Source organism: Zophobas morio, unplaced genomic scaffold (assembly GCF_036711695.1).
Source record: "Zophobas morio isolate AGI-343-1 ecotype UQ-CSIRO unplaced genomic scaffold, CSIRO_AGI_Zmor_V1 ptg000004l, whole genome shotgun sequence".
NCBI classification, from domain to species: domain Eukaryota; kingdom Metazoa; phylum Arthropoda; class Insecta; order Coleoptera; family Tenebrionidae; genus Zophobas; species Zophobas morio.
Window position 1 is genome coordinate 14,737,933 of NW_026972109.1, and position 23,771 is coordinate 14,761,703.

A 23,771-nucleotide genomic window follows, 5' to 3' on the forward strand; every position below is an offset into this window, starting at 1 on the left:
ATTTCTGTAGAAAAATATATATACCGCGTGATCAGAAATGACTGAGTCTGTGGCAATCCTCGATTTTTTGTTGAAATTGGTATCATGTTTTCAATAATTTCCTGTTGTCAGCTGTCAAGATTGTCAGATTGTTGACATTTTTTAATAATGTGCAAAATGTGTCCAAAATATAACCAAAATTCTGTCACACACAATACCAACATAAACATAAGAAATTCCTATTATTTTTATTTTTAGCTTAGCTTCAAATCTGATGTGTGGTCCCTGGGATGTATTTTATATCAGCTGGTATATAGACGAACTCCTTTCCAACACATCACGCAAGTCTACGCCAAATTAGCGACAATTATAGATCCCAATCACAAAATCGAGTACCCCGACGCGAACTGGGTGCCGGAAAAGCTCATCACCACGATCAAGGCATGTCTCCAAGTGAACATGAAGCTGAGGCCTTCCATAGAAAACCTAATACAAGAATACGAAAACATGTTCCACAGTTTAGTCTGAACTGATATTCTTTATTTTTTCATATATTATTTGTACAGGTATATTATTAAAAAATGTAAAATAAAAAACCGCTTTATTGAAAATTGTTTTAGTGAAACAGCTCTCGACTCAGGAATAAATAAATTCTACGCCATACTCTCACTCTATAATATTTTTTTTAAAGCATAACATATAATTCAGAATTAATTAAAACCAACTTACAGTACTGCGATATAAAAACATTTAAATCTATTCTACAAAAATTTACAAGGTATTTCCATATCTAAGTCTACTACGTTTCCGTATAGGGAGATTTTTATCCGGATCCGTCCTATTCAAGCCACTCCCCCCGTTCCTCAAGATTTTCACTACCGCAACTTCACCTACTTTGACTTCGTTCTCGTTCTGCTTCGGATTAAATAAAGTGGCAGTATTTTTCACGTGACTTTTAACTTCAACCTTCGCCGTGCTCCTCCTCTTCGACTTCCTCTTTTTCCTTTTACTCTTATTATTTTTCGCTTCTATCGTACTCGACTCCGTACTCTCGTCCTGCGAACTCTCCTCCTTGGCTTTCTTTAGCGGCGTCGACGTCATGCAACCGTTCAACCTCAAACTTAAACTCATCGAGTCTAGGACATCGTCCACGTCGGGTAGCTTCGCGTCTTCTTCGGGAGTAATCGTTTTGACGGTTTCTGCGCCTGTGCCATCGTTGCTTTTAGGAACTTCGCAGGTCTGCGTCGTGGTAGTTTCTTTCTTCTAGAAAACACAAATAATAAACAAAACGGACGGAATTTACCTTTATTAGAGCTTACCGGGTCGTGTTCGAAGCAAACGAAGCCCAATTGTTTGTCGTATCTGATGGTGCCTTGGGAATGCGGAGGGCAAAACGAGTTTACGCACTTAACGCAACATCTGATGGTGCGTTTCGAGCAGAAGTTACAATTGTGCCATTGACAGACCCACTTTCCGCCTAAATTTAAAAAGAAATCAAACCGTCAAATAAAAAAATTATTTTCTTACCTTCAGGCCACGTCGTCAGTCCTACACACCCTAAATGATAATACTTTGTACAAATCTTATTATTACAAGCACCAACATCTCCCACTTTTCCGCAGACGAAGCACGGATTCTCATTATCGACGACCTCCGGTGGTGGCGCGACCTTCTTTTTCGGCTTGGTCGATTTCTTCCGTCCATCCTGTAACCGCAATCGTTACTTAATCACCCCTTCCACTTTCCCCCACCCTCACTTACCAACTTAACCTTGACGCCTATGAAGCCGCTACAATTCGGCGCTCCGCACTTACAGATCTTCTTCTCTTTCCCTATACACTCCAAGTTATAATTAAATGTAAGTTCAGTATCTGCAGGTATATCACACTTTGCGAAAAGACCGACTCTCGTGTCACCATTCACCGTCCACTTCTGGGTTTCGCAGTTGGGTTGGCAGGAATGGTTCATGAACCTTGCGACGTTTCCCTTAGGGCCGGCATCCAGAGTTCTATCCTTGTCGATGGTTAAGAAGTAGTAGTTCTCTTCTTTCTGTTCGTGCATTTTTTGGATGCGTCTCTGGTATTCTTGTTCGTCGATGATTTCGCCAACGTATTCGATCACGAATTGGCCCTTGCGGACCGGAGCTAGGGTTTTGAGGCCCCAACCGCGGACTTGGGTGCGATGGGGCACCAGAGGGGGGTACTCGCGCTTTTCGAAACATTGGTTATTGCAGCGCTCGCCGGCCGGGCAGACCTCGGGGTTGCATTCGGTCAGGAGTAACCTGAAATTAGCAGTCTCATCACATATTACCCATTCCACGAATTTTCTGAATTCATTAATGTATTACACTTTAATCACCCATACCTCCCCACTTCGCATTCGAGCGCATTTTCTTACGAAAACACACTTGTTTATATTTTATCTGGAGTGACTATGACAGAAAACGGAAATTTCTCCAAGAATATGAATGCGTTGATAAAAGTAGACAACATAAAAAAAATTTCATGCGACATTCGAACGTAAACTATTTTTGCCGTACAATTTCGATTTTACTGCGAAAATTTGGATGCCTTGGGAAAAATCTGAAGACAGATTCATAAAAAACAAGTACAGGTTGTATGTTATTTTATAAAATTTAACCCTACTCAGTATGAAAAATTTTGAAGAGTTGTCATCACGTTGTTGGTGGGGATGGTTTTGGTTAGAGTTTTACCACTACATGATATTCTTAATATACATACACAATTTGACAACAATCAGTCCAGTAGTTTCGTAGATTAACTGTCTTATAAAAATCCGAACAGACAGACGGAATCAAAAATTTTAAACTTCAAACAACTGGAAAAAAGAAAAATCGAGGAATTGAACAATGGAGAAATCGAAAATTTAAAAAACTGAACAACTGAAAAATTGAAAAATCCAAAAATTTTAAAATTCGGAAAAGTGAAAAAGTAAAAAATCAAAAAATTGTAACGAAAAATTGACGAATCAAAATACTGAAAAATCCCAAAAGTGAATTATCGAAAAATTGGAAAATCTAGAAATCGAAAAGTCGAAAAATCGTGAAGTCAAAAAATCGAAAAACCGAAAATTTAATAAATTAACGAACTGCAAAAACTGAAAAATGGAGAAATCGAGAAATGGGAAAATCAAAAAATCGATTAATCGAGAAATCGAAAAGTCGAAAATTTAGAAATTCCAAAAATTGAAGAACAGAAAAATCGAAGAATTGAAAAATAATCATGTCGAAAAATCGAAAAACTGAAGATTTAAAAAATTAAAAAATCGAAACATTGAAGAACTGCAAAAACTGAAAAATGGAGAAAGCTAGGACTTGTAAAATCGAGAAATGGAAAAATTAAAAAATCAAAAATTCGATTAATAGAGAAATCGAAAAGTCGAAAATTTAGTAATGCCTAAAATGTAAAAATGAGAAGAATTGAAAAATCGAAAAATCGATTAATCAAAAAATCGAAAAATAGAAATTTTAAGAACGGCAAAAATTTAAACAGAAAAATCGAACTGGAAAATTGAGAAATCAAAACAAAAAATCGAAAAAACATCAAAAAAAGGAAAATTGAAAAAACATCAAAAAAAGGAAAATTGAAAAATCGAACATTTTTAAAATCGAAAAAAGTAAAAACCCGAAATATCGAAAAATTAAGAAAAAGAAAAGTCGAAAAATCGAAAATTAAAAAAATTGAAAAATCAAAAACCTAAAAATTCGAAAAATTGAAGTATTGAAAAACTAAAAAATCTAGAAGTCAAAAATAGAGAAATAGGAAAATCAAAAAATTTAAAAATCGAAAATTTGAGAATTCGAGAATTCCAAAAGTTGAAAGATCAAAAACCTGAAAAAATGAAAAATTGAAAAACCGAAAAAACGAGAAATCGAAAAGTTGGAAAATCGAAAAACTGAAAATTTAAAAAACGCCAAAAATTAAAACACAGAAATCGAAGAATTGGAAAGTCTAAAATTTAAAAACGCCAAAAATTTAAACAGAAATCGGAGAATCGGAAAATCTAAAATTTAAAAAACCGAAAAATAAAACAAAAAATTGAAACCTCGAGATGTCGAAACATACAAAAATCGAAAAATTGATTAACCAAAAAATAGAAATTTTAAGAACGGCAAAAATTGAAACAGAAAAATCGAACAACTGAAAAACTGAGAAATCAAAACAAAAATATTTAAAAATCGAAAAAAACATCAAAAAAAGAAAAATTGAAAAATCGAACATTTTTAAAATCGAAAAACTTGAAAGTAAAAATCCGAAAAATCGGAACGAAATATCGAAAAATTAAGAAATAGAAGAGTCGAAAATTTAAAAAATTGAAAAATCAAAAACCTAAAAATTCGTAAAATTGAAGAATTGAAAAACTGAAAAATCTAGAAGTCAAAAAATTGAGAAATAGGAAAATCAAAAAATTTAAAAATCGAAAATTTCAGAATTCGAAAATTCTAAAAGATAAAAAAGATCAAAAACCTGAAAAACTGAAAAATTGAAAAACGGAAAAAACGAGAAATCGAAGCCTTGAAAAATCGAAAAACTGAAAATTCAAAAACGCCAAAAATTTAAACAGAGAAATCGAAGAATTGGAAAATCTAAAATTTAAAAACACCAAAAATTTAAACAAATCGGAGAATTGGAAAATCTAAAATTTAAAAAACCGAAAAATAAAACAAAAAATTGAAAAATCGAGAAATCAAAACATACAAAAATCGAGAAACGGAAACATCAAAAAATCGAAAAATTGAAAAATCTGAACTTTAAAAATCGAAAAAAAAATTGAAGAAATAGAAAACCGAAAAATATTCATTACACATATTGAAAAAATCCTAAACTGAAATATCGAAAAATTGAAAAATCGAGAAATCGAGAAGTCGAAAAACCGAAAATAAAAAAAAAATTAAAATCGAAAAATCGAGAAGTCAAAAAACAGAAATAGATTAATCGAGAAATCGAAAATTTGGAAACGTCGAAAACTGAAAAATTGTAAAGCTGAAATATACGATTTGAAAAATCGAGAAAATGAACAAGCAAAAAATTGAAAAATCTCAAAAATGAAATATCGAAAAATTGAAAAATCGAAGAAAAACTGAAGAATGGAAACACTGAAAAACCTCAAATCTGAAACATCGAAAACTTGAGACGTCGGAAAATCGAAAATTTAAAACATCGAAAAATTGAAAAATCAAAAACCTGAAAAATCGCAAACGCGCAAATTTTGATGAACGATTTACCATTCTTCTAATAACATTAATTTTTTTTTTCAACGTTAAACTGTAAAATTTTGCAATAAAATTTTGAATTTTTTCCCCAAAAATGTCTCTACGGTAAAAACTTAACGCGGATTCATAAACCACAAGTGTAGGAACATTTTAACTTATAAAATTTAAATAATACGTATTTACTAAAATATAAATTTTGGGGATTATTAGCCAAATTTTGGTTAACGTTTACCCATTCACACGATATTCCTGATAAACTGTCTAATTAAAATCCGGACAGACTGTAGACAGTCTGACGGAAACGGAAGACTAATTTTTTCATACTGTCGTGGTCATGAAACGTCGAAAAAACATTAAAGCACCAGTCGTTCGATGGGCTCGATTACAATACTTCCTTAGCTTCGGCTCAGAAAGTGAAAATTAAAAACAAGTATGTAATTATTATTTTATAACATCAAAAATATGAAAAAATCTTGTTTTTTATGTTGTCGCATATGGGTAGTTTGAAATTAGGGACTTTTTCATTTTGTTTTGTTATATTTAAAAACAGAGTCGTAAAGTTCATGGTTTTAAAACATTTCATGGAAGATCCCTGACATAAATTTAATATGCTGCACTTTTCTACTTATTAATGTTCATAAGGATGGCACTGGATAGTTAAATTTTAAAAGAATTTCATAATAAATAAGATTTTTTAAGTTAGACATTTGAAGCTCACTTCTTGTTTAAGGATTTCTTGTTCCAGATTTTCTTGTTTAAGGACTTTTTGTTTAAAATGGTGTTTAAGTGTCTCAACAATTTCTTCTGGAGTTTACACAATGATGGGGTTTTTATTTTTAAAATTGTTCGAAAAAACATGTACAAGATTAAAAGTTAATTTGATAATTATTTGTTCTCCCATGGCTAAAATAACGTTTTCGTCAAATTTGAAATATTTTTGAGGTCAATTGCTTCAACGTCGAAAATGAACAATACTCATATCAAGGCACTCTAGCCCGATGGACTCGATTACAATTCATCCTTAGCTACGCTAGGGCAGTAAAAACTGGTGCCCGAGTATTTCGCCCTTGGGCCACGTCCATTTCATTTATTTCAATTTTCTGTACTAACCACAATTTAATTTTTTTATTCAGACCACCCCTGATTTTTCAAGCACTCACCTATTTAGACAATCGCTGTCTGGCCCACACGGGTGCGGCTGATTCGGGTCGCACTCGCAAGATGTCGTGTTGCTCGTATTACCATCAAATAACCTAACATTGCCCACGGGTTTATTAACCTTAATCCTGATGTATGGGGGTGGTTTCAAACCACTACTCTTCTCAGCCACTTTACTTAGTTTAAACTCTACAAAAGTGGGTTGTACTTAATGTTAGACTCCCACTCCATCAACTCACGCTTTTTCAACTGATGCGCCGCCGCCGCCTCCTCTATCGCCTTAACAAACGCACTATCCACCCTCTTCCTGATCGAGTTCGAGTGCCCCTTATCCCCCTCTTGAAACAGAAACGTTCTACCCCTCCCCACCCAATAGTGGTCATACGTACCGTAAAACTTCACCACAAACTCGCCCCTATTGTGCGTAATATTCTTAACGTTATCCGGAACCTCATTAGGAAAGAGAATCAAAGCAGGCCACCACCTGAAAGAGACAATATACAGGGTGTCCGATGAAACGCAACCCTCACTCACCTGAAAGTCCCCAACTTTACCCAAACGATCTCATCGTACAAAGGCAACCGCCCCGACTGACAATCCTCACAAAAGAAAGTGTCATCTTCGTTCAAATCCCCCGGAAGACACTCAACGTGGACGCTAGTCGGACACGTCTCGCAACAAATCAAGTCGCCACCTTTCGAACAAATGAAACACCAATTGGTATTGATGGTCTGTTGCATCCGTTTTTTGTGGCTCGACTTGCTGAAGTGCCTCGGACAGACGATCTGAGAAGTGCTCAAAATATGACTACCTGCAGGCACGCAGTAGTTGCTCGAGTGGTAGGTGGCCGGACACCTGACACACTTGACGACTTTGTCGCTCGGACAGCGCGAGTTTGACGCTCGGGGATCGTCGGAAATGCACGTGTGGCACACGTGGCGTGGACACACGAACGTGTCATAAGTGGCGTCGGATTTCGTGTCTTTTGTGTTTTTGATGAGGGACCATTGGGTCTGGGGCCACATTTTCAGGCACTCTGGATGGTAGTACTTTCCGCATTGGTGGATCGAACATTTCTGGCGGAATTTTGAGCCGGCTTTGGATTCTTCGTTTTGGCAGACCAAACAGTGAGGGGCCTCTTCGGTGGTGCACCAATAGCATCTCGAGTTTTGGAGATTCTCTCTCACTATTTCGCTGATGTCTTTCTCTTTGGGTTTCTCGTTTGTGACGCAGATGTAGCTGATGTTGTCGGCGGTTACGTGTTTGATTATGGGGATTTCTTTTTTTGAGGGTTTGTTGGTGACGGTGAGGGAGAGTTTTGATTGGTTTTTGTATTTTTCGAAGGATTCGTTGACCACGAATTCTTCGCTGCTGGAGTCGGTGGATTCGGCGTAAACTGACTGGTAGTCGAATTTTTTCATGATTTCTTTCATGCGGAAGTCGATTTTTTCGGCTAAAGTCATGTCTTTGAAGTTGGGGGAGTCGCTGATGCTCGGAATGGGTTTCTTTGAGTCGACGGAGATGATTTCGACGTTGTTTTTTTCTTTATCTAAACAAAAATGGCAATTGGCAAGATTATTTTGGGGAAAAACAAAAGGAACAATATTTACACACAAACAAGCGACTTATACGACCCATGCAACAGGTTGATCGATTTTAAAATTTCAAAATATTGGAGGGAATGATCAGACAAATTTTGGTTAGCGTTTTACCATCTGCACGATAATCTCCAACTAAAATTTCACAACAATCAGTCCAATAGTTCCGCGATTCTGTCTAATAAAACCACCAAGAGGCTTTTTGAAAAATGAAAAGAATAAAAAAAGCGAACTATCGATAAATCAAGAAATTGGGAAATCGAAAAATCAAAAATTTTAAAAATCAAAAAACTGAAATCTAAAAATTCGAAAAATTGAAAAATCGAGCAATCGAAACATCAAAAAAAACGAAAAATCTAAAATTCAAAATTTGGAAAATTAAAATGTTGAACAATTGAAAAATCGAGAGATCTGAAAATCAAAGTCGAAAAATTTAAAAAATCGTAAAACCCAGATGTCAAAAAATATCAAAAAATTGTAAAATCCAAAAATTGAAAAATGTAAAATTTAAAAACTCGAAAAATTGGAAAATATGGAAGTATTGAAGAACTGAAAAATCGAAAAATCTCTAAAAAATTGAAAAATTGAAACATCGAAAGATCGAGAAATCGAAAAGTGGAGAAGTCGAAAAACCGAAAAATTGAAAACTTTAGAATTAAAAAAACTGAAAAACTGAAAATTTTCAAATTATAAAAATTAAAAAACTGAAAAATTTAAAATTACAAAAAATCGAAAAATCCAGAAACTGGACAATGTCGGTAAATCAAGAAATCGAAAAATTGAAAAATCGAAAACTTGAAGAATCAAATCAAAAATTTTAAAATCAAAACATTGAAAAAACGAAAAATCTAAGTCGAAAAGTCGAAAAATCGAAAAAAATCAATTCGAAAAACTGAAAAATAGAAACATCCAAAAATTTTAAATTCGAAAAATTGAAAAATCGAAAAAGTAAAATATCGAAAAATCGAAGAATCCACAAATTGAAAAATCCCAAAACTGAAACATCAAAAATTGATAAAAATCGAAAAACTAAAACATCGAGAAACCGAAAAATCGAAACATTGAAAAATTAAAAGCCTAAAAAACTGAAGAATTGAAAAACTGAAAAATCGAAAAATCGAGATATGAGAAAATCAAAAATCGAAAAGTCGTAACGTCGAAAAATCTAGAAATCGATAAATCAAAAAATCAACTATTCGAGAACTTAAGAAGTCGAAAAATCGAAAATTTAGAAACGTCAAAAATTGAAAAATCAAAAAAATTTTAAAATAAAAAAATTGAAAAAGCGTAAAACTCAAACATCAGATAAATGAGAAATCGAAAAATGAAAACATCGAGACATTGAAAATTCTTAAGAATCGAGAAATTGCTAAACCCCAACACTGAGATATCGAAAAATTGAAAAATCGCGAAACTGGACAATCGAAAAATCGAAACGTCGAAATCTCGATAAATCAAGAAATTGAAAATCTAAAATTTAGAACTCGAAAAATTGAAAAATCGAATAAGTAAAAAATCGAGAAATTGAAAATCGAAAGGTCGAAAAATTGAAAACGTGAAAAATCCGAAAATTGAAATATCGAAAAGTCAAGGAATCCACAAATTGAAAAATCCCAAAACTGAAACATCAAAAATTGATAAAAATCGAAAAACTAAAACATCGAGAAACCGAAAAATCGAAACATTGAAAAATTAAAAGCCTAAAAAATTGAAGAATTGAAAAACTGAAAAGTCGAGAAATCGAGATATGAGAAAATCAAAAATCGAAAAGTCGTAACGTCGAAAAATCTGGAAATCGATAAATCAAAAAAATCGACGATTTGAGAACTTAAGAAGTCGAAAAATCGAAAATTTAGAAACGTCAAAAATTGAAAAATCAAAAAAATTTTAAAATAAAAAAATTGAAAAAGCGTAAAACTCAAACATCAGATAAATGAGAAATCGAAAACATCGAGAACTTGAAAATTCTTAAGAATCGAGAAAATAAAGAATCGAAAAATTGCAAAATCCCAACACTGAGATATCGAAAAATTGAAAAATCGAGAAACTGGACAGTCGAAAAATCGAAACGTCGAAATGTCGATAAATCAAGAAATTGAAAATCTAAAATTTAGAACTCGAAAAATTGAAAAATCGAATAAGTAAAAAATCCGAAAACTAGAATATCGAAAAATAGAGGAATCCACAAATAGAAAAATCCCAAAACTGAAACAACGCAAAATTGATAAAAATCAAAAAACTGAAAAATCGAAAAGTCCAAAAATCGAAACACTGAAAAAATAAATACCTGAAAAATTGAAGAATTGAAAAGTCGCCAAATCCAAATATGAGAAAATCAAAAATCAAGAAGTCGTAACGTCAAAAAATCAAAAAATCGATTAATCGAGACATTGAGAAATCGAAAAATCAAAAATTTAAAAACGTCAAAAATTAAAAAATCGAAAAATTTAAAAACCCAAAAAATGAAAAATCGTAAAACTGAAACATCAGATAATTAATAAATCGAATTATGAAAATATCGATCGAAAATTTGAAGAATCGAGAAATTAAAGAATCGAAAAATCACAAAATCCCAACACTGAGAGAAAATGAGAATTGAATAATTGAAAAATTGATGAATTGAAAGAAAAATCCAAAAAATGAAAAATCATAAAACTGAAACAACGGAAAATTGAGAAAACGAAAAATGGAAAACATGGAGAAATCGAAAATTTGGAGAATTAAGAAAATAAAGAATCGAAAAATTGCAAAATCCCAACACTGAGGTTACGAAAAATTGAAAAATCGAAAACCTGAAAAATCAAATAAAAAATTTTAAAAATCGTAAAATTGAAAAACAGAAAAATCTAATCCGAAAAAAGTTGAAAAATCGAAACATAAAAAAACTGAAAAATTTTAAATTTAAAAATTCGAAAAACTGAAAAATAGAGATATCTGAGAACTGAAAATGGAAAAATAAAAAATTTTAAAAACTAAAAAATTAAAATTTCGAAAATCTGAAGAATGGAGAAATTGAAACATCAAGAAGAGAAATCGAAAAGTCGAAAAATTGAAGTGAAAAATGCGAAAACTAAAATATCGAAAAATGGAAGAATCCACAAATTGAAAATCTCAAAATTGAAACATCGAAAAATTAATAAAAATCGAAAAACTGAAAAGTGAAAAAATCGAAACATTGAAAAATTAAAGAATTGTAAAACTGAAAAATCGAGAAAATGAAAATTAAAAAAATCGAAAAATGTAAAATTTGGAAACGTTGAAAATTTAAAGAATCGAAAAACTGAAAAACCGTAAAACTGAAATATCAGATAATTAAGAAATCGAAAAACGAAAACATCGAGAAATCGAAAATTTGAAGAATCGAGAAATTAAAGAATCGAAAAATTGCAAAATCCCAACATTGAAATATCGAAAAATTGAAAAACCGTAAAACTGAAATAACGGAAAATTGAGAAAACGAAAAATAGAAAACATCGAGAAAATAAAGAATCGAAAAATAGGAAAATCCCAACACTGAGATAACGAAAAATAGAAAAATCGAGAAACTGGACACTGGAAAGATTGAAATATCGAAATCTTGATAAACCAAGAAATCGAAAAATTGAAGAATCGAGAATCTAAGAAATCAAGTCAAAAATTTTTAAAATCGAAAAATCTAAGCCGAAGGGTCCAAAAATCGAAAGATCGAAACATCAAAAAAAAATTTAATTTAAAAAATTCTAAAAAGTGAAAAATCGAAAAATCTAAAACTTTAAAAACTGAAAAATTTAAATTTCAGAAAACTGGAGAATGGAGAATTGAAAAATCGAGAAATCGAAACATTAAAAAATCAGAAATTTGAAAAATCTAAAATTTAAAACTCGAAAAATTGAGAAATCGAAGAAGTAAAAAATCCAGAATTCAAAAAGTTGAAAACTTGAAGAAGTGAAAAATCTTCAAAATCGAAAAATCCACAAATTGAAAAATCCCAAAACTGAAACATGGAAAAATTGATAAAAATCGAAAAATTGAAAAACTAAAAAATCGAGAAATTGGAAAGTCGGGAAATCGAGATGTGAGAAAATCAAAAAATGGAAAAGTCGTCAAGTCGAAAAATTGAGAAGTCAAAAAATAATTAATCGAAAAAATGAGAAATCGAAAAATCGAAAATTTAAGAACGTCAAAAATTGAAAAATGGAAAAAAATTTAAATCGAGAAATCGAAATGGCGAAAAATTGAGAAATCGAAAAATGAAATAAATCGAGAAATCGAAAATTTGAAAAATACATAAATGAAAGAATCGAAAAATTGAGGAATTGAAGAATCCAAAAATTGAAAAATCGTAAAACTGAAACATCGAAAAATATAGAGAATTCGAAAATTTGAGGAATCGGTAGATTAAATAAAAATCGAAAAATTGCAAAATACCAACAGTGAGATATCGAAAAATTGAAAAACCAAGGAATTGGAAAATCGAAAAATTAAGAAATTGAATAATAATTGTGTCCACAATTTTGATTTTTTTTCAAAAATCTCATTGTCCAGGATAAAAATCCAACACGGATTCATAAACCACAAGTTCAGGACTATGTTGCTTTTTAATATTTAACTAGTTTGACAAAATTTCAAGATGACATCAATTCCTGGTGGATTATAAACGGATAAAGTTTGATTAATCATTTACCATGCTTGCGATAATCTTGAATCGTTTAGAAAATTTCAAAACATTCGATTTTGCAATTTCAAAATTAAATTGTAAAATGTTTGTACAACTTTGATCTTTTTTCCAAAAGTCTGGTTGCGTAAGGTAAAAACTCAAGACGGATTCGTAAACCACGGATAGAGGAATACGTTATTTACAAAATTTAAATAACATTAACTATTGTAAAATTTAGAAATAACGTCATTCTATTATTGGTGGGGATGAGCAGACAAATTTTACTTAGCGTTTTACCATCTACATATTTTTTCGTACTCTAAAAGTTTACTCGACGCCTTCATTATTGTCACGATGTAAGTAGCGAGTCCTTTGAGCGTCTGTAGTAAAATACACGTAAACAGAAAAATCAAGATTTTCGTATTCTACAACTTGTGAAATGGCAAAAAACACGAAATTAAGACAAACACTCATGAAAACGACAACCCAAACGTTTTAAAAATAATTACTTCAACATTCGGCACATTTAAAATAAAATAACAAATACTGTAACACTCTCCGTACAACACTAATTCGACTTCCAGTGCGTTACAGAAAACCATCTACCCACTTACTTTCACTTATCCCCTCCGCTTCCACTTTTTCCGCCTCTTCTTCTCCCTTCTTCTTATCCTCTTCATTCGCCTCCTTCGTCTCGTTCATTGCACACTTATAATGGTACACCCCATTACACGGCCCTTTACATTTAAACACATCGCCTCCTTCTTCGCAAACCTGACACACCTTCTCCTTCGGTATCCCCCTAAAAATATGATTACGTCTAAACAGTGCCGCCTGCGATTCCAACGAAGCCGGTACAGAACTATTGTCGCTAAACTTCGAATCGGTATCAGAATTCGAAACATCCCCAAGAACCAAATGACGCTTATTTTTCAACAACTTCGGCTCTTCCTCCTCCAGTGAATTTCGTTTCGGTTCCTTGGGAGTGTCTTTGCGGGGTACATCTTGAGGATCTTTACGAGGTACTTCTTGAGGCGATTCCTGTACCGCATTTTCCGTATTTTCGGGCTTTGTAAGGTAGCTGCGCAATTTTTTACGCGTTTTGAGTAAACCGTCCACGTCTTCCTTCTGTTGAGATCGTTTTCGTTCGACTGATTGGGTTGGTTCTTTCTTTGATATGTTTCTGCGCGGCGATTTTTGGTTTTCTTCAGTACGGGTGTCTCGGAGTTGGCTCAGTCGTGCGGATAGTGGGAGATTATCGTCGCTTGATTGGTCTTCGGGGGGTGTTTTCTTGCCCCTTCTTCGTTTCTCGGGAGATTGACTGGATTCTCTCGAAACAGTCTTCTTCGAGGATTTATCGTCACTTTCGTCGGATGATTTTCTTTCGGCTTTTTTCGCTTGTGGACTTTTGAAAGTTTTTTCGGATGCTTCCTGTGATTTTCGGGTAATTCTTTTTCGTCCTTCCGGACTCGTGAAAATCTCAACTTCCCCGATGGATTGAGACTTTTTCTGGATTTTCTTCGGCGATGCTTGAGTGACTTTCTCTTCGATTTTTTTTTCTTCAGGACTTAGGATTATCTTGATATTTTCTAGCGACGTTTTTTTGGTGATTTTTTTGCGTCTCTCTGGACTTGACCCAATGTCGGATAATTCCTCGCTCGACACCGACTTTTTGATGGCTTTCTTCCGCGGAGACTCTTTAGTTTTACTAGTTGTTGGTTCTTCGTTCTTCAAATTTTTATCAGATCCGTCTGGTGATTTTTTTGTTTTCTTCGTTTCTGCAAGTGTGTCTTTCTCTCCTTTAACTTTTCCGTCTCCGTGTGGCGTTTCTTGTTTTACTTCACTCTCGGATTTAATTTCTTGAACATCCTTCTTGAGTTTTTTAGTGACGACGTCGCCTTCAGACATCCTCGGTCTCTTTTTGGGTAGTTTACTCGGACTCATGTCACTTTCAGACTTAACACACTCTTCTAAAATTTCTTCTTTTATAGCAAATTCTTTCATTCTCTCTTGTTTCTCGCGTTTACTGGCAAATACCTCAAAGAAATAATTTAGGCGTTCGTGTAACGGTTTACATTTTAAGGATTCGGCTTCGTCAACGCCGCTTTGCCATTTTGGCAGTTTCGCTGGTTTTATCACGTACGATTCTTTAATATATGAAGCTTTAACTTTGTCCTGGACGAATAAAGAACAATGAGATACGTTATAAAAATTACAGGGGTGTAAATACCTCAGCTTTGAGAACTTTGGCTAGCGTGTCCAAGTCATTTCTTCCGTAAAATAGCATCACGTATGGTGCGCTCACCCAAGATCTTCTACCCTTATCACCGAAAAATCGTACGTGGTAGAGGGGTTGAAGTCGATTTATAACTAAGAAAAAAACAAGTGAAAATAATTGTACAACCTAATCTGGAGGGGTGTAAGCTGTATATGTTTGATCATTAATAAACATTAACATGAAACAGAAAAAAAAACACGCTGTTTCTAACTAGGAATAAAATTAACTACAATAGAGAAAATGTCATAATATTTTTAACGACGCGTTTTACTTTCGACAAATTGACACTAGATTTACCAGAATATTAAAAGCTGCTTACTGTTTCCTTCACTTTAATTCAGGTCACATGAATTACAGTTCGTCGTCTGAGAACTTGTTTGATCTACAGACCAGAGTGCACTCAGGCCAATGTCGACTCTACGCGTTCGTAAACGATTTGATTTATAAGCCATGACCCGTGAGCTGATACACATCCTAATCGGTTTCGACCATAATTTCTGCTGTTCCAATTTTCGAATTCTCAGTATTTCGAAATTTTAGTTTGGGGACTTTTCAGTTTACTCCTATTTATTATTCAATTTTTGGTTTCTACAATTTTTCAATTTCTCGGTTTTCAGTTTTTCTCTTTAATTTTACGATTTTTAAATATTTCGATTTTTCAATTTTTGGCTTTTATAAACTCTTTATTTTTCAATTTTTTAATTTCTCAGTTTTTGGACATTTCAGTTTTGGGATTTTTTTAGTTTACTTATTATTCAATTTTTCGATCTTACGATTTTTCAATTTTTCGATCTTACGATTTTTCAATTTTTCGATTTTTTTAATGTTTCTATATTTGGACTTCACTTTTTTGATTTTTCAATTTCTCAATTTTTCGATTCTTTAGATTCTCAGATTTTGGATATTTCAGTTTTTCGATTCGTCAATTTTTCTTTCATTTTTCTGTTTTGGGATTTTTCAATATTTCTGTTCCTCGACTTTTCCATTTTTGACTTCTGGATTTTTCGATGTGTCGACTTTTTTCTTTTTCGATTTTTAAATTTTAGATTTATCAATTTTTTGGTATTTTAATTTTTCAATATTTAAAATTTTAGATTTTTAGATTTCTCGATTTTTCATTTCAGTTCTTCGATATTTTCATTTTTCAAGTTTTCGAATTTTTCAAATGTTTCGATTTCTTAATCTTTTGATTTTTCGACCGGTTTTAGATTTTCTGTTTTTCAATTGTCACTTCGTCAAATTTTCGATTTTTTAATTTTTCAAATTTGACTTTTATAAACTCTCAATTTTTCGATTTTTCAATTAATCGATGTTTTGATTTCCTTATTTCTTGACCTTCGTGTGTTTCGATTTTCCTGTTCGATTCTTTAATTTTTTGATTTTTCAGGTTTTTGATTTTTCAATTTTTCGATTTGTTAAGGTTTCTATTTTTCGACTTCAGTTTTTTGATTTTTCGATTTTTCAGTTTTAGGATTTTTCAATATTTCTATTCTTCGGCTTTTCTATTTTTGGCTTCTGGGTTTTTCGATGTGTCTACCTTTTTACTTTTTCGATTTTTCAATTTTTGGATTTTTAAATTTTAGATTTTTCAATCTTTTGATATTTTAATTTTTCAGTATTTCTTAATCTTTCTATTTTTCGATTTCCTGGTTTTAGATGTTCTGTTTTTCAATTTTTCGATTTATTAATTTTTCATTCCCAATTTATCGAGATTTGATTGTTCAGGTTTTCGATTCATCATTTTTTTAATTTTTTATTTTGGCGTATTTCAGTTGACCAGTTTTTCCAGTTTTACATTTGTTCGTTTTTTGATTTTTCCGCTTTTCCAATTTTTCAACTTTTAACTTTTTGTTTGTCGATTTCTCAATTTTTCAATTTCTCGGTTTTCAGTTTTTCTCTTCAATTTTACGATTTTTAAATATTTCGATTTTTCAATTTTTGACTTTTATAAACTCTTTATTTGTCGATTCTTTAGTTGATTGATTTTTCAGGTTTTTTGGTTTTTCAATTTTTCTATTTTTTCAGGTTTCGATTTTTCAACTTCACTTCTTTGATTTTTCGATTTCTCAATTTTTCAATTTTTTAATTTCTCAGTTTTTAGACATTTCAGTTTTGGGATTTTTCAACTTCACTTCTTTGATTTTTCGATTTTTCAATTTTTCGATTTTTTAAGGTTTCGATGTTTCGACTTCACTTTTTTGAACTTTCGATTTCTCAATTTTTCGATTCTTTAGATTCTCAGATTTTGGATATTTCAGTTTTTCGATTCGTCAATTTTTCTTTCATTTTTCAGTTTTTCGATATTTCAGTTTTGGGATTTTTCAATATTTCTGTTCCTCGACTTTTCCATTTTTGACTTCTGAATTATTCGATGTGTCGACTTTTTACTTTTTCGATTTTTAAATTTTAGATTTGTCAATTTTTTGGTATTTTAATTTTTCAATATTTAAAATTTTAGATTTTTCGATTTCTCGATTTTTCATTTCAGCTCTTCCATATTTCAATTTTTCAAATGTTTCGATTTCTAAATCTTTCGAGTTTTAGATTTTAGGTTTTTCAATTTTTTTATATTTTAATTTTTCAATATTTAAAATTTTAGATTTTTCGATTTTTCGATTTTTTCAAGTTTTCGAATTTTTCAAATGTTTGGATTTCTTAATCTTTTGATTTTTCGACTTCCCGGTTTTAGATTTTCTGTTTTTCAATTGTCATTTTGTCAAATTTTCAATTGTCATTTTGTCAAATTTTCGATTTTTTAATTTTTCAAATTTGACTTTTATAAACTCTCAATTTTCCGATTTTTCAATTAATCAATGTTTTGATTTCCCCATTTCTTGACCTTCGTGTGTTTCGATTTTCCTGTTCTTCAAGTCTGTAATTTTTTTATTTTTCAGGTTTTTGATTTTTCAATTTTTCCATTTTTAAGGTTTCTATTTTCGACTTCACTTTTTTGATTTTTCGATTTTTCAGTTTTTAGATATTTCAGTTTTACGATTTTTCAATATTTCAATTCTTCGGCTTTTCTATTTTTGACTTCTGGGTTTTTCGATGTGTCTACCTTTTTACTTTTTCGATTGTTCAATTTTTGGATTTTTAAATTTTAGATTTTTCAATCTTTTGATATTTTAATTTTTAAGTATTTCTTAATCTTTCTATTTTTCGATTTCCTGGTTTTAGATGTTCTATTTTTCAATTTTTCGATTTGTTAATTTTTCATTCCCGATTTATCGAGATTTGATTGTTCAGGTTTTCGATTTATCATTTTTCAATTTTTTATTTCGGTCTATTTCGGTTTCCCAGTTTTTCCAGTTTTACATTTTTTTGTTTTTTCCGCTTTTCCAATTTTTAAACTTTTAACTTTTTATTTGTCGATTTCTCTATTTTTCGATTTTTCGACTTCATCACTTTTCGATTTCTCGTTCTTTGGATCTTTCAATCTCTCGATTTTTCAATTTTTCGAATTTTTAAGTTTTTTGATTTGTCGATTTATCGAGATTTGGATTTTTCGATATTTTGATTGTCAATTTCTCAATTTATAAATTGCTCAATTTTTCGATTTTGACCTATTTCGGTTTCTCAATTGTTCGACTTTTCGACTCCACGATTTCTCAGTTTTTCGATTTTCCAGTTTTTCGATGTTTCGATTTTTCAGTTATTCAATTCTTTAAATTTGGGAGTTTCGATTTCTCGATTTTCGTTATTCGATTTTTAAGTTTTACATTTTTTCGATTTTCAGTTCTTCGATATTTCAATTTTTCAAGTTTTCGAATTTTTCAAATGTTTCGATTTTTTAATCTTTTGATTTTTCGACTTCCTGGTTTTAGATTTTCTGTTTTTCAATTGTCATTTTGTCAAATTTTCGATTTTTTAATTTTTCAAATTTGACTTTTATAAACTCTCAATTTTTCGATTTTTCAATTAATCGATGTTTTGATTTCCCCATTTCTTGACCTTCGTGTGTTTCGATTTTCCTGTTCTTCAATTCTTTAATTTTTTGATTTTTCAGATTTTTGATTTTTCGATTTTTCAGTTTTTAGATATTTCAGTTTTAGGATTTTTCAATATTTCAATTCTTCGGCTTTTCTATTTTTGACTTCTGGGTTTTTCGATGTGTCTACCTTTTTACTTTTTCGATTTTTAAATTTTAGATTTCTCAATCTTTTGATATTTTAATTTTTCAGTATTTTTTAATCTTTCTATTTTTCGACTTCCTGGTTTTAGATGTTCTATTTTTCAATTTTTCGATTTGTTAATTTTTCATTCCCGATTTATCGAGATTTGATTGTTCAGGTTTTCGATTTATCATTTTTGTCCATTTTTTATTTTGGCATGTGTCGGTTTCCCAGTTTTACATTTTTTCGTTTTTTGATTTTTCCGCTTTTCCAATTTTTCAACTTTTAACTTTTTGTTTGTCGATTTCTCTATTTTTCGATTTTTCGACTTCATCACTTTTCGATTTCTCATTTTGTGGATCTTTCAATCTCTCGATTTTTCGAATTTTTAAGTTTTTTTATTTTTCGATTTATCGAGATTTGGATTTTTCGATATTTTGATTGTCAATTTCTCAATTTATAAATCGTTCAATTTTTAACTTTTCGATTTTTCGATTTTGACCTATTTCGGTTTCTCAATTGTTCGACTTTTCGACTCCACGATTTCTTGATCTTTTGATTTTTCGATTTCTCAGTTTCTCGATTTTCCAGTTTTCGATGTTTCGATTTTTCAGTTATCCGATTTTTTAAATTTTACATTTTTTCGATTTTCAGTTCTTCGATATTTCGATTTTTCAATGTTTCGGTTTTACAATTTTTTAAAATTCGATTTTTCGATTATTAGATTTCTCGATTTTTCGATTATTTTAATTGTTCATTTTTTTCTCACGTTAATATCATACAGTAAAAACATTAAAAAAAATCATACAAACCAGAAGTGTTTCCAAAACGTTTTGCTACGATTTCAACAATATTCTTAGTTTAAGACGTTTTGCTAGTATAAAACACAAATAAAGAATTAATTCTTAGTTAAACAAAATATGTAAAATCATCTAAATATGCACCAAAAATATTCACTTAGTCGTTATAAAAACCGACCAAACAACTATTTCCCACAGAAATTATAGTCTAAACCAACCAAATCGCTTCTGAACGCTTAGAGTCGACATTGGCCTGAGCGCGCTCTGGTCTTTAAATCAAACAAGTTCTCAGGAGACGAGTTGTAGTGAATCAAGTTTTTTTTATTGGCATTGACTATTTAAATTTGGCGCTTGCCTTTCCAATGTCAATAAGGGTGGTTTTGCAAAATCAGCCTCTATGTCGCATCTATATTAATCTATGACCTTGATCTTACCAAACTTTTTGTGGTCCCCTGAGGTTGGTTCTTGAGTGACCATGCAAGGCCAATACGGATGGGCACCGATTTTAGCCCATGCCAAGTCGCCCGGTTGAAACTCCACTAATTCTGTAATAAATTCAATTTTACTTAAATATCGTCTCAATGATCCGCCAATCACCTGTTTTGATGGACTTTAAATCAATCTCCTCTTTTATTTCCACCGTTTTTTCGTTACTTTTTTGGAATTTCAATGGCGTCAGTTTTTTCAGGTTATTTTTGCTGATTCCTGGAAGTGCTTCACTTACACTATTTACACTATTTGCAATTTTAGGAACAACTTTACATGACCTGTACTTCATTTTGCGCCTTTGTATTTTACGGAGTTTGGATTTTTCGCGCTTGATTTTGAACGGGTTAGGTACCAATTTTTTGTTCTGAATATATTTATGCATACAAGACAACGGATTGAGGATCACGCGGATCTGTGGACTACAAATAGTTTTAGACAGCTTAACTGGATTTACAACTTGGTTCTTAGTTCTTAATTTTTGTAATGTTGAAAATTGTAATTTATTTTTGGCAGTGGTATTTTCTACTGATGACGGTGCGGTGTCTTTTTTTGCTGCAACATTATTATTGTCAATACTGGACCTTAAAATTCTACTCGGGCAGCCCTCAATTTTAGGCTTCTTAACCAGAGATATTTTCTTATCTAATACTTTGGTCATATCTTTCTCATCTTTTTTAGCATCTTTCTCTTCTTTTTTAGCATCTTTGTCGACTTTTTCTGACTTAACTGAATCACTCTTTTTATCCGCGTTTTTGTTTTTAACCCTTTTCCCTAAATCAGGACTAATCAACCCCCTTTTGCTGCAGTTTGTGCTCTGACTCTCCTCACACTTCTCGCTGTCGACCTTTGCCTCCTTCACGCTCACCACTTTTGCGCCTTTCTCACATCCATCTTCGTTAACCGGCGTCGGAATCCGCGACTTTTCAAAATTTGTGTCGTACGAACACAGATCCAACATCCCCCCTCTATTAAAATGAATCTCATCCAACGTCGTAATCGGCTCACTCGCATACAATGGCACAGGATCAAACTCCCCGAAATCCCACGGATTCACCAAATTCACATCAATCTCGCACGTCATGTCCATGTCGATTTTCGTGTCCCTCTCCACCTTCACGGGCCCCCTCACCGGTATAATCGGCTCATCCGGCAACCCGAAACTCTCCACGATAAAACTCTCACTATCATGCACGTGCTTCCGCCTGTTCGAATACGTCTTCAACACGGTCTTCGGAGTGCTTTTCGCCTCACACACGTCCGCAACGACGACGGGTTTGCTCGAAATCAGCTTAAACACTTTAGTAACATCCACCGTGTTCGGCACGTCCACCTTCTCAGACATGCTCTTGAAGAACTTCCGCTCCTTGATGGTGTCGTCTAGGCCCCTTTGTAGGTTAGATTTGAAGTTGTTGGCCACTTTCATCCCCAGATCGTCGAGCTTGTTGAGCTCGTCCTTGACGTCAAACACCACTTCCCGCGGGATTATGGGCGACTTCGGGGGCGGCTTGAACCTGGGGGACTTGAGTGGAGAGGGACGCGGCGGCGGATTTTCGTCAATAACAACATCGTCGATATTGTAAAAATCGCGAGACACCTTGGGACGACGGGTCCTACCGTAGCGACTCTTGCCCCCAGGGCTGAGCATCTCGGGGCTGGATAGTGTTCCGGCGGCGGCGGGGGCAGCAGAGTGGGCTGCAGACGGATCCATAGCAAGGTGAAGCCAACAGCCTAGAGACAAAAGTGAGGTTAAGTTGAACCTGACGAGGACCCGTCAAAGCGATATTGATGTAGTTCGGAGGTAATTAACACAACGGTGACTTAAAAAAGGGGTTGTGAGAGCTTTTGGGGTTATAATCGCCGGTTTTCGAAGCACTCAAGTCGGGAGTTGTGTCGGGGAAAGTTGACCACTCGAACACTCACCATTTAAACGGGTTGATTAGGGAACTTCACTCATTTTTCAGGGATCATCAATTATTAAAAGTGACAAAAATACATTGATTTGAAGTGATTATTTTTTGATTTATGTCCAGGAATGCAATTAATGATGTTGCGGTATGAAGTTGGCCGCGGATTTCTTTTTGCACTTTCCCGCTTTTTGATACGGGACAAATAGAGTGAAGTTAGCCCGCACTGATAAATTAAAAAAATAAATTCAAATTTTGGAAAAAACGTGTGCCGTTTTTCCTAATTCGGTTTCAAAATAGTCGGATAGCGGATGTGTGGTTAATTTTAATATTGCGAGAAAATAAAAAAATTCGTTGGGTTTAGGTGCGTTCACATGGCCTCCTAAAGGTGGTTCACCCCACGCGAGTGTCCTTGAATTACAACGACAAAAATAGCACAACCGCTATGTAAATATTTTGATTTAACTTTAAACCGTTAAATTTACTTTACATTTAACCCAATTAAAGTGGTTTTAAATCAATTTGGTTTGTCGTTTTTTTCAAGACTGCTATGCCCGAACAACACCCTATCACCCCGACAACCCAAAATCAACACTACTTTTTCGAAAATCCTCGAGCCACGACGGTAGAGTTCAAAATTCTTAGTTTTTTTCCCTGTAAGAAGAAAAGAACAAAAACAAAATGTCTTGCTGCGGTGGACCTTGCTGCTCTCCTTGCTGTGCGCCATGTTGCGCGCCATGTTGTGCCCCCTGTTGTGTACCCTGCTGCTGCCCACCGCCCTGCGTTTATGTACCATGTTGTGTACCATGCTGTGCTCCATGCTGCTCCCCATGTTGCCCACCCTGCGGCAAGAAGTGCTGCTAACAGCGCCCTAAAGACACCGAGGAAAATACTACACATTTTGAAATCACATTTCGGCCTGTTTAGTATAAATTTTCTGTAATTAAAATGTAATAAATGGTATTTGCCTCTACATATATTTTATGTGCAAAACTGAATGATATGCAAACTCTTGACATGTAAAAATAAACATTCAAAAACCATAACTATTTTATTTTTATAAACGCTTCTAACGCAGCTTTAAACAAAACCTCCCCTTGAAAAAAAGATCTATTGTGAAGAACACTGGTACAGACGGGCCCATTTTTAATGATCGCCTCCCTTGGCCATGGTCCTAGTTATGGACTGCCGAAAGTACCCGAGCCCTTGGAATAAGCTGAATTTCGATAAATGCAGATCTGTCTTTACAGTTGTAAACCAACCTTGCTTTTCTCGAACGGTTCGAGTACTTTCGGCAGTCCATTGCTAGGACCGGGAGGCGGTCATTATTAATGGCCCCATCTGTACAACACATGGTACAAGAAGACTTTTTGTACCATGGTACAACATAAATGCCTACAAACTAGTGAATGTATCGGACAGTTTCTTGGAAGTTAGAAAAAGAAGTGACATATGGGTCACTCTTGAAATAGGTTTTACACATTAATAAAGTTGAAATCATGTTCTTAACATGGTAAACCCAAGCGCATCCATTTAATGTATGTTTTCCATACAGATGCCAGTTTGCTGAAAAAATGCAGAGAA

General features: G+C 33.0%; 2 protein-coding genes and 1 long non-coding RNA gene across 3 annotated transcripts in view; 2 read left to right on the top strand and 1 right to left on the bottom strand.

The window, feature by feature from the left end:
* The window catches only part of LOC135142642 (dual specificity protein kinase TTK-like), a 14,296-nt gene extending 13,706 nt beyond the window's left edge, over positions 1–590 (top strand). Inside the window, exon 4 of the mRNA XM_064074390.1 lies at positions 238–590. Coding sequence (XP_063930460.1) covers positions 238–507 — 270 coding nt within the window. The 3' untranslated portion in view covers positions 508–590. The remainder of the gene's footprint in view (positions 1–237) is intronic.
* On the bottom strand, positions 564–22,397 carry LOC135142603 (histone-lysine N-methyltransferase NSD2-like). The gene is made up of 12 exons (XM_064074345.1): positions 22,204–22,397; positions 20,392–22,011; positions 20,229–20,339; positions 14,835–14,974; positions 13,219–14,779; positions 6,905–7,919; positions 6,610–6,854; positions 6,373–6,559; positions 1,741–2,260; positions 1,507–1,684; positions 1,299–1,456; positions 564–1,242 (listed from the first exon to the last, which is right to left on the bottom strand). The coding sequence occupies exons 2-12, from the start codon at positions 21,989–21,991 to the stop codon at positions 751–753; spliced, it is 6,207 nt and encodes a 2,068-aa protein (XP_063930415.1). The 5' UTR covers positions 21,992–22,011; positions 22,204–22,397; the 3' UTR covers positions 564–750.
* Positions 22,004–23,233, top strand: LOC135142763 (uncharacterized). The gene is made up of 2 exons (XR_010282628.1): positions 22,004–22,081; positions 22,732–23,233. It is a non-coding gene; the product is annotated as an uncharacterized LOC135142763 (long non-coding RNA).
* The last annotated feature ends 538 nt before the right edge of the window (positions 23,234–23,771 follow it).

Coding starts and splice junctions, on each gene's coding strand:
- LOC135142603 (XM_064074345.1), bottom strand. CDS start 21,991: ATGGATCCGTCTGCAGCCCACTCTGCTGCCCCCGCCGCCGCCGGAACA. Junction 20,340..20,391: donor TTTAAAGTCCATCAAAACAG/GTGATTGGCGGA, acceptor AATTTATTACAG/AATTAGTGGAGTTTCAACCG. Junction 7,920..13,218: donor AGCGGAGGGGATAAGTGAAA/GTAAGTGGGTAG, acceptor ATTTTTGTTTAG/ATAAAGAAAAAAACAACGTC.